Below are 11,172 nucleotides of genomic sequence, written 5' to 3' on the forward strand. Positions count from 1 at the left end.
CTCCCCAAGCCCCTGTACACCTCTCGCGACGATCCGACGATTCGATAATCCGCCGAGCAAGCCGCACGCGAGCTGATGTCATCGTCGCACGTATTCACTCGGTAGATTGTCCTCTCCGGACGAGTTCGGTGATGACAACGATGACAATGGACACAACTGAACCCCCTTACAGACTGCGTCGTGACCGACCTCAATCCCCACCCCCCACCCCCCTATGCAATTTCGCAGGAGCCGTAGCAGCAGCAGCAACCAAAAAAAAACTTGTATCCTCCTGCAAGAGACATCACTGCCCAGCTTCCACGTCACGCAGTGGAGATCCAGCGAACGAGCGAGGGAGTGAGAGAGGGAGGAGAGGTAGGGGATGGGGGGGGAGGTAGAGAAAGGCACAGAGGGAGAGAGAGAGAGAGATTAAGTGAAGGGAAAGAAGATCATCCACCAGTCGCCAGCACCTTGCACTGGGGGTGTGTGTGTGTGAAGATGTCGTTTCTGCAGACGGAGCCGGGGAACGGCTCCCTCTTGGCGGTGTTCCCTTTAAACGGGTCCGTGGCAAGACCTGGTGAGAACACCTCCTCGGCCACGTGGCGCTCCAGGGCAGGCGACATCACCGTGGGCTCCCTGCTGTCGGTCATCGACCTCGTCACTCTGCTGGGCAACCTCGTGGTGTTCGTGTGCCCCGTGCTGGACAAGCGACTGCGGACGGTCACCTACATGTTCATCATGTCCCTGGCCACTGCCGACCTCCTGGTCGCCTGCCTGGTGATGCCCTTCAGGTGAGAGTGTGCCACTGTGTACGTACCCGCTCGCATGCTGAACTTCTTTCGCGCCGTACGTAGCCAACCCGTGCTGGAGGTGACGGGGGGGGGGCAAGAAATGGAACACAACAATAAGCGGTCACACGCGTGCACTGGGCAATGGGAGATGTTTGACTGTACCTGACAACGGATTGGTCTTTCTCCTTAGTTGACGTGCATGAACAACAACAAAAAGTGTTCAGCTGCCCAGCGTGAGCCGTTCGTTGTAGGGCGACCAAGGTGACTGGACCTTGGTGGTGCTGGCTTCTCCCAGCTCTTACAATGCCGCTGGTGCTGTGCCGACCTTAATAGGTGCTTGCTGACAATGGTTTCTTAACTCAAGTATCGCTGTTCCCGAAAACATGTCCAGTCACAAGCGGAGACTGCGCCCTGTGCGGCAGGAGGGCACTTTCCGTCGGCGAATTTGACAAGTGTCAAGTACTGCAATGCGATGATGTCCTAGTTGATTGTTTTCGCGGTACAATATGACGCCAGTAATTTATTGCACCGTGTCAATCCTCCCTGGGGCGTAACTGCTGGGAAGTCTACCCCAAAACGCTGACCACAGAGTCAGTCTGCATGCAGAGGTCCCAGTTTGCGGCTTTTCCCATGCTGTCGATCAAGTTTCATTCCACCAAGCACTCCCGTCCGATGTGCAGTAGACATTTAAGTGGTACTGTAACTGGATATTTGGCAAGAGTATCCCGTCGGTGTTGCGATGTTTGGTGCCACCGTGCAAGATGTTGTGAAAGCCATCTGTGAAAGCTATCTGCATACTTGCAATTTATTCTCTCAGCTTGATTAATGCTTGGAAATTAATTGATGTAGTTGTATTAATAGAGTGTTACGGAATAGACGGCGTATAACACACGTTGGTGCCGGTCCTGCCATTCTAAACGAATTATGAATGCATTTTTAGTTGTCAGGTACAAGAATAGTACGCACACACGACATCGGTATACCAAAAATGTGTTATCACACTCAGGCAGACGAATGTTATTGCACGAGCATAGCAAGCGACGTGGTTTACGAGAAATTGCTTACCTACCGGGAGTGTCCAATTTTACCCCTCATGAATCAAGCACCGCAATAACAAATGGACACGTGCAGCACGAATCAATAATCGGTGTAATTGCCCATACATTAACGTTCAACCTTTGACCTCGAATAGATTTTTTCTCTCCAGGATTTCCACCTCTGAGAAAAATATATTGACAAAAAAACTATTTTTACTGGATGGCAACCATGGGACATTGCTTTCAAAAGAGAGACGCGATGGTGAAATAAAGGCATGGGAGCAACAACTATTTAGCACGCATACCATGGTACAGCTTAGATTGGGAAATTTGGGGAAATATTTCCCACTTCACCAAGCTGTGGATTGAGATTGTTGATCGAGTGACGCACCCACTTCATGTAATTCCAAGTGCTGCATTTGCTGCACCAAACATAATCAATGTATGTATGTTTAGTGACATGGAATGGGTCACTATGGCGCATAGCGCTGGTTGCTGGCAGAGAAAGGGGATCTGCAGTTGTAGCAGCACTGTCTGCCGGCAGGTCACGTGATAAGCCTGAGAGAGGGATGTGGGGCAAAGGTGATAGAGGGGGCCCGGGAACCTTCTAGTAGGTTCTAGAAGGGGGGCGTGGCCGAAGGCGGAGCGAGGCAACGCTGGGTGGATAAAAGGGGACCCCGAGCGAAGGTTCGGGGCTGTAGTTGGAGTGGAACCCGTCGTGCTGCTGGAAGTCTTCATCACCATCTTCACCTCCTCGGCGTTGTTAGTCAGGCAGCCTGTTAGCTGTCCTCACAATAGTGTAGTTGCTCCTTGTACCTGTGAAGGCTCTAATAGAGTGCCTCCTACTACTAGTGTCTCTGAGTGACTCACTACAGATGTATAACTTATTTCGCACCGTACGTAGCCAACCATGCTAATCGAAGGTGCTGGAGAAGGACAAAATTTTATATTTAAAAGTGCATAGCTCCAGTGGCTTCCTCATATCGGAAGGAAGAGCGTTCCAGACGGCCGCGGAAGCGCATCTGAATGCGCACGATGCAGTGGCCATCATTGTTCTATGTCCAGCCTACGTATAAACACGTGAATTAATGTTATACAGCAACGGTGCACGTGTGTAGTCTTACAGATGCATACGGGAAGTAATGCCTGCATGCAACTGCCAACTTCTAAAATTTGCAATACCCGTACACGTTTGTCTCTCCATCAGCGAGCGAAAAACATTTTTTACTTGATTTATCACATTTGAGCTCATCCAAATACGTTATCCAACTAAACTGTATCACAGGCACTGTTTTAAATTTGACACTTAGAAGTAAATAAACAGTCCAGATAATACCATTTAAATATAATTTAAATGATATTTCAGACAGTACAATAAAACAAATGAATATGATATGAAAGAGTTACGAATATGAACATAAATAGGAAGTTTGTGTGTGTGTGTGTATATAAACGATTTGTGATAAGCTTTTTGCCCATGGTGGTGGTTACTGCCCGTGGTGGATATTGGTCACTTTTGCCATCCCAGGCAGTACTTTGCTCATGGGCTATATAACCCAAACTAAAAAAAATTCTAAACTGCAAAAAAATAACGATATCAAATAATAAATCTCAGACGCACATTCAGTTAAACAATGTATGCACATATCTAGTATGTAAATAATAATTCAGCCACATATTTAACTGTACGGTGCAAAAGACGTTCAAAATACATGCACAGTTGGTGACTTAGATAAGGCTGAATGAACCGTATGTTAAGAGAGGATCCTTAACATTTGTCAGCATGAATAATTGTAACTGACTGATGATGAGACACTAAAATATATCGAAACAAGTCCAGAGTTTGCCTGTACTGAACTAATGCTGCTTAAATGATGCATTCTCAGAGAGCTGTTTGGGCATATGGGTTGTGTTTGAAATATTTGACCTTTTTTGTAGATGGATAGACATTCATATGACATAGTCCGCAAGAACACCCATTATGTATTATAAACACGACTGAGAGCAATTTAAATGCAATGTGATGGTTACGTGACGTGCAGTGAGTTTGGTAAAAATGAAGTTGTGTGCCACACATTTAACAGTACACTATTTTGTATGCTGTGTGTATATTTAAAACAAACATATAAATGGATTACTGGATTTACTGGCGAGTTCAATGACAATTTATTTTCAGCACTTGCAGAAAAAACTTCTATAAGTATTGGATATTGAATTAATTTAATGAGGTCCCAAATGGTATTGTGTATGAATCATTAAATCTGTTCTGTCGATGAAAAACTTAATTTGGCTTTTTGTAATGTACTGTATAATTCTGAGTATATACAGTAGTGGAGTGTACCTGTAGGTGACCATTAAAAACTCGAAATATCACTCAAGTATAAAACACATTCCTGCGCAGGGAGCTGGTAGGAACGTTGGGTTGCTCGGTCAATGGCCAGGGTCAACGGCGGCGTGGTGTATTCCGCAAATATGGCCGACTGTGAGGGCGGGCACAAGCCGGCGTGAGTAGGTTAAACGTTGAGTTTTATAAGGGCACCACGGGGTGACCAGCCCCTCCCCACCCAGCCCCACCCCTCCCACCCCCACCCAGCCCCACCCTCCCCACCCAGCCACTCCCCACCCTCCCCACCAGCCCTTCCCCACCCTCCCCTCCCCACCCAGCCGCACCCTCCCCACCCAGCCCCTCCCCTCCCCATCCAGCCCCTCCCTCCGCCACCAAGGCCCTCCCTGCACGACGGACACAATAATCCCATGTGGGCTGGTGTAACCAGGAGGTTCCTACCAGTATCACTGCATACCTAAGCCATGATGGTGCTTGATACCATTGGCCCGAAAATGACTTATCAGTACCAACCAGGGTGGCAAATGCCAACAAGGAATTTCTCATGGCATTTTGTCTTTAAATCACACATATGTATGATAGCAAGGTCACTGTGGTAGCTTTTTTCATGAGAATTGTTTTGCTAAAGGGTACAAAAGTTTGTTCGATAGATAATACCATAAAAAAACAAATGTTATATGAAACATCTAAAAAAGTATGGAAATACATAGGAAGTGTGTGTATAAAACAGACAGTATTTCTCCTAAGCGTCCTGCCCATTGTAAATGCCCCCATGGTGGATATGTCATATACTGTACTGGTAGCTTTTTCCACTCCAGGTAGTACTGAACAACAACCCCTTTGGTGCATGGGCAATAAACAAAACTCCAAATATCAAATTTTCCTGTGACTAAACTGCAATAACTCTTACAAGTTAAAACATATATACATGTGTATGTATCATGCAAACAATAACACGGCCACATGGTGATCTCTGTCGAGGCGGTGACTTGAACAAGACTGAGAGCATTGTATATGCAACGTGGTGGTCACGTGACATGCAATCAAGGGGTGATGGGAGTCGTGTTTTCCTTATTTTCGTGTGCTTTTGTATTTACAATGTATGCCGGGATTATCAGAGTTCAATAATAAGTTCTGTTGCACTTTGAGGGACAAAACTTTTCTCAGTGCTGGATATCGACTGCTTTTTTACGAGGCATCCCAATGTTCTTGTGCATCTTCTATTAAATTTGTTTTGGTGACCGAAATCTTATCTCGTTGGAATGGACAATTAATTCCACAAACTACACGTACAGTGTACTTGTAAAGTGGAAATTAAAGACCTTGCCATTTATTCACACATATAAATCACTGAATGAATATGTAATAGCCCAATTTCCAAAATCTATAACTTTCCTGCTACGATACAAAAAACAAAACTCTCGTACTGACTAATTTTCAGCTTTGTAGATCTCCTCTATAGTGACGATACATCTTAACAGACTTGCAACAATAAAAAGGGCATTGATATACAGCTAAAAGGAAGGATTACCATGGTAAATAATAAAACTAACGTGGCAGCCAAGGGATGGAATACACCCACGAGTACTGTATGCCCCATTGAGGAGATGAAGTGATGAAATCAGCACGTGTGCAAGTGCAATGCGGAGTAATGCATCGCAGGATTATGAGAGATGGCAGCAGTTTGGGGAGGCTTCCATCCTGCAGCAATGGCATACGGCACATTAGACAAACGTGCATTGCAGGCGGCAGCTCTGGCACTTGGTTAACATCGCGAAGCGGACGCTCTGAGGTTCTATCAAATATTGATTTGCGATCTTCTGCCACGATGTAACAGCATCATTTACGAGGTTACAGGACGTTGGATGTTCGGACGGATCTTCTGCAAGGTGTGGATCTCCTTCGACGTGATGTTCTGCACCGCCTCCATCGTCACGCTCTGCTTCATCAGCCTCGACCGCTACTGCTCCGTCTCGGCGCCCCAACGCTATGTGCGCAGGATGTCCCGCCGACGGTCAGTGCACTCATCCATTGTCTCACAATATGACCCTTGAGCTACACCATGCTTTCCCACCTGATGGTGGACTTTAACAACTCTGGCACCCCCCCCAGCCCCTCCCCCCCCCCAGCCCCACCCCTCCCACCCCCACCCAGCCCCACCCTCCCCACCCAGCCCCTCCCCACCCTCTCCACCCAGCCCCTCCCCACCCTCCCCACCCAGCCCCTCCCCACCCTCCCCTACCCCTCCCATTTTTGGATTCACGACGGACGGATGGACACAAAAATCTCCTGTGGGCTGGTGTAACCAGGAGGTTCCTACCAGTAAAATATTCCCCTCTAGTACTCAATTAGTGCGGCTAGTATGGCTGCAACGATGGATAAATACGTAAATAGCATTTACGGGCTGTTTCTAAATGGTAGGGCTCATGGTTGTAAATTGAACTTTTTTCGCACCATACGTAGCCGACTGTGCTAATCGGAGGTGCGGTGGAAGGACAACAAACTAAAAACACCAAAGCAGTTCGAAAGACGTGATTTTTCAATCTATATTTAAAATGTATAGCTCCGGTGATTTCCTAATATCGGAAGGGCCATGCAATATCAAATGGAGTCTTGGGTCGTGTATGGCTTGCAGATTCCCCACCCCTCGACTATAATGACGCTGGTGTTTAAGTAATTTTACACGACTGGCAGGATGCAGAGCAGCTTTTTCCCACCCTTGACCTCACAGGTTGCCCACGTGCAGCCTCACGTCAATGCAACTTGCTGCATGTTCACTTCATATCCTCGGCTCACCAGGCGCTGTCGATGTTATCTGCCTGCCAACACTTCCACTTGAGCTTATTACAGGCTGCAAAACTGAGTTGTCATGGATTAGCAATGCAGCTGAATTAATAAACGATACGAAAGCAGCTATAAAGATCCAAGGTCAAAATTCAAATAAACTTTTTTTTTTATTATAAGTAGAGAACCCGTTTCTCTGCAATGGCATAAAACAGGGATTTGCTTAGAGTTCCAATGGCAAATATCATATTTTTTTAATCAAAATATTATAAACATTTGAGATGTAAAATATCTATAAGCAGTGCCTGTCCACTCTCTATCCCATAATAACCTCCCCCCTGATGATCATAAGGTTTATCTCACCTATAGTGCTTGAGTCTAAGCATGTCAGCTGTCAACAGCCAATGTCGCAGATGACCAGATTACAAAATCAATTACTGAGTTCATTTGGAGTGTTTCCCTTTTACCTCTACTCAAAAGCTATTTTTAAATTATTTTCTTATCTTACACAAACACTTCCCGGCTAAAAGCCAAGGTCACAGATGTTGCACCTAAAATTAACCCGATGAGCAATGCGAGCATTATTGCAGTGGCTAAGTCAGAGATTATTTCGTGACATTACATGAATGCAAAAAAATAAAAATAGCTCAATGGCTTTGTGAATAAGTGGATGGTCAATAGACACTTAAATAACACCATTAATATACAACCTTTTGTCAATTCACTGCTGATTAATGGCCTTCTCACGTGGTGTCAGTCATGGGGGTTGTTTGATCATCTTTAGCACAGTGCTCTGTGTGAGTTCTTGAAAGGGGGCCCACAGATACAATTAAGTAGTTTAGATTTTAAATCATTCCACTTATGCCTGACAAAAGAAATAGGATAAAAATTGTCACATGTGAGGCCTTTATTAAGAAGCTGAAGCATTAAGACTGGGACTGTGTGACAATTCTTCATTTGTATATAATCAATGAAACCTACATTGATCATGGTAAAGGGATGTCAAATTCCGTTGTCAGGAATATTCTCTAATGAGATGGTTACACCCACATAGAGAATCCTTGCAAACGAATTTCCTTCACTACACTCCAACCACCATTTATCCGCCACTCACTGTTGACCTCATAATAAATTACAATAAGTCCTTGCTTTAAGCCTGGGAGTAGGGAAAAAAAACTATAACACAAAAGGATTGATATGACCCGAGATTTGATTTCATATGGCCTGCCACGTTGACATTTCCTGGACACGATACATATCTGTTACCACAGGCATCTTAGTTGCACTATTCTGGTATAAGAGCTGAAGATTTTCAACCTAATAACATTTCAGTACACTCAATTACTTCTGTTACCTCAAGAGCCTCTTGCAGTTACAGAGGAGGGTGAGATATGTGTGTAAACGTGTGTCCTTGCAAAGATATTTGAAAGTCCTTATCACTTCACTTGATACAGCAAATCTGGCTGTGACGGTCCCACCTGATGACGGAGACTTGTGTTGCCTCCGAAACGTCGTGATTTTTATCATTTTATTTTTATTAATTTTAATTTAATTTTTTTACCTACGTGACTTTACCGAAAAAACTAAGAGTATGAATCCTTATCAGCCCTCGGGTAAGGAAAAGGTTCCCCAATCAATGCTTAAAGCATTGTCCGGAGTCTTCTTGTTGCATTCTGAATGTGTGGCTTTGTGTGTGTTCTCTCAGGTGCGTAGCCATGACCGCCGCCATCTGGGTCTACTCCTCACTCATCTCCTTCCTGCCTGTCATGCGCGGCTGGAACGAGATTCCCGGCCTGGACTTCGACTCGAGCCGCGAGTGCGTGTTTGTCACGAACCGCACCTTCGCCGTCGTCGCCTCGGCTCTCGCCTTCTACATCCCCTTCCTCGTCATGTGCACCATGTACTTCTTCATCTACCGAGCCTCCAGGCTCAAGGCGGCGCGCATCATGTCGCAGACGCTGGACATCCACTACCACCCCAAAAGCAGGCGTCCCAACAACCTGCAGCTCGAGCACAAGGCCACGCGCACCATGAGCATCATCATCTCGGCGTTCGTCCTGTGCTGGCTGCCCTACTTCTTCTTCAACGTCTTCATTGGCTTCTACTCGAACAACGAAGACTCCGCACACATCGTGCAAACGGCATTCAAGGTGATTACCTGGCTGGGCTACTGCAACTCGGCCATCAACCCGATGCTCTACGCATTCCTCAACCGTGATTTCCAGCACGCCCTGCGGAAGATTTTCATCTGCCGCCGACTACGCTCCAAGGTGGACATTGGCGAGGACATGGTCTCCATCGTCACGTACTCAAAAACCGCACTGGAGGCAGACAATGCTGCTGCTGCCAAAGGAATGACCATCATTAAGCAGAAGCAGACGTTGTGATTAAAAGGTGTACTTCTGCTTCTAAAAAGCAGCTTACGCAAGCATAAAGCACATAAGTCAAGCCTGCTTCGATCACAATGATTCCATCAATCCGAATTCTCTGCAAAGGTCAACTGAACAAAACTTTTACCGGTGTTTTGTCCATAATCATTTTAATGCAATTAACAATTACGTTTTGTCATAGACCATGACTGCAATGACGACATTTATCAGTAAAGCCAAACTGTACATATGGAACTATGGTGTTCATTTTGGAAACCTGATTTATCTGGACACTGGAAAGTATGGGTTATTCATATTTCTTATATTCAAGACAATCCATTGGTTGCTCGACATTTAAAGTTTAACTAAATGAGTAACAATGTATCACGTCATTGTGGCTTTTGTGGTTGTTTTATGAAACCATATATATAAATACTGTAAATGATGTGCAATATGTCTCATGTTACGTGAATCAATTGTCCATTATGTGATGTACTTTTAAAATTGTGTCACCTAAAAAAATGCACAAATTAAAAAAGCTAGTCAAGAATTTGGAGGTGATTGCTTCGCTAAATGGTGGAACAGAATCAGATGTCTGGATGCTAATAATGTATAACGTACAGTATATCAACATTGTACTTATAGCAGCACTTGTGAAATATTACATCTCAAATTGAAGAGATTGTGCAATCATGGTGCGAATAGACACTTGAAGCTGTACACAATTCAATACGTGATACATACAATACATCGTTTAAAATTGTACCCATAATTGCATACAACTTCATGAGAAGTACATTTGAAGTGACATTTTAAGCAAATTTTATTTTTTGTGGCAGATTTTTATTTTTGTGGCTCAACGACAAATCATCCTTTGGGCACCAAATGCCAACATTTTGAATATTACAAAAATTTAAACTTGAAATTAAAAGTAAATATTTGCTGTCACAATGTTGAGCAGCCTAATTATCCAGTTCAAATATTGCTTTGACATAAAAAAACACGATCAAAACCTCAACATAAAAATATAGCTTGGAAAACAATGAAAATTCAAAAACGGTGTCTGCCAAAATTGGAATGTCAACAAGGTGGCACAAATGTTGGCATTGGAAACATCTGGCAGAATCCAACAGATGGAACAGCCACAGGTCAAGCTATTAAAATCCGAATACCTTTTGTTGAAGCCCATGTGGACTGCCAAGCTGGAAAACCAATTTTCAGAAAGGTCTACTGAGACTTGAGCCATGTCAGGATTTTTAAGGTTCGTAGCTGCAAAAGTGCTGAGTTATTATTTTCAAGCACAGGTTGTTTGTGGTAAATACAGTTTTGTTGTAACGGTAATGGGTAAAATAATGTACGACTTTTAAAAATGACGGTAAAATTAACATTCGAATTACCCATAGGTATGTTTTTTGTGTCCACTAATGCTAATATCTGTTACAAGGTATCTTCGGGGATGGATACATAACATATCTAAAATAAATAATCCTATGACCAAATCACCTGGAATGCACCTGCTCCTGTCAGATTGGGAAGCTAAGCTGGTTGAGCCTAGAGCTTGGCTGGGGAGGCACCAGGCATGAGACGTCGTTATATGGAAGCATTGAGGCCAGTGGAGAATAATCCATAGTTGTAATGTACGATGCCCCGGCGTCTATGTTACCCTCGTTTACCAACCCACACCGACCATCGTAGTCGAGTGTGGTCAACTAATCATCATTACCTGCAAGGCGTAGGGGACGACCTTATACAGAAATTGATGTACATTCCATGCAATATTTATTATACAATCACAGTTCATGAGACGGCTGAGAGAAAATGTTATGAACATGGCATCTTAACGATGTTTGCTACCGATAGTGAAACAA

At 44.4% G+C, this 11,172-nt stretch overlaps 1 protein-coding gene across 1 annotated transcript; it reads left to right on the top strand.

Annotated features, from left to right (window-relative positions):
- The first annotated feature begins 477 nt into the window (after positions 1–477).
- LOC144721831 (histamine H2 receptor-like) lies at positions 478–9,322 on the top strand. The gene is made up of 3 exons (XM_078599750.1): positions 478–770; positions 5,989–6,165; positions 8,641–9,322. Exons 1-3 carry the CDS (start codon positions 478–480, stop codon positions 9,320–9,322), a joined length of 1,152 nt encoding a protein of 383 aa, XP_078455876.1.
- The last annotated feature ends 1,850 nt before the right edge of the window (positions 9,323–11,172 follow it).

This window comes from Lampetra planeri, chromosome 12 (assembly GCF_965212315.1).
Source record: "Lampetra planeri chromosome 12, kcLamPlan1.2.h2, whole genome shotgun sequence".
Classification (NCBI taxonomy): Eukaryota; Metazoa; Chordata; class Hyperoartia; order Petromyzontiformes; family Petromyzontidae; genus Lampetra; species Lampetra planeri.

What these genes read in the sequence shown, in the direction of transcription:
- LOC144721831 (XM_078599750.1), top strand. Translation starts at nt 478, where the DNA reads ATGTCGTTTCTGCAGACGGAGCCGGGGAACGGCTCCCTCTTGGCGGTG. An exon ending in TGCCTGGTGATGCCCTTCAG is followed by an intron (nt 771 to 5,988) that starts GTGAGAGTGTGC and finishes ACGATGTAACAG; the next exon opens with CATCATTTACGAGGTTACAG. An exon ending in CGCAGGATGTCCCGCCGACG is followed by an intron (nt 6,166 to 8,640) that starts GTCAGTGCACTC and finishes GTGTTCTCTCAG; the next exon opens with GTGCGTAGCCATGACCGCCG.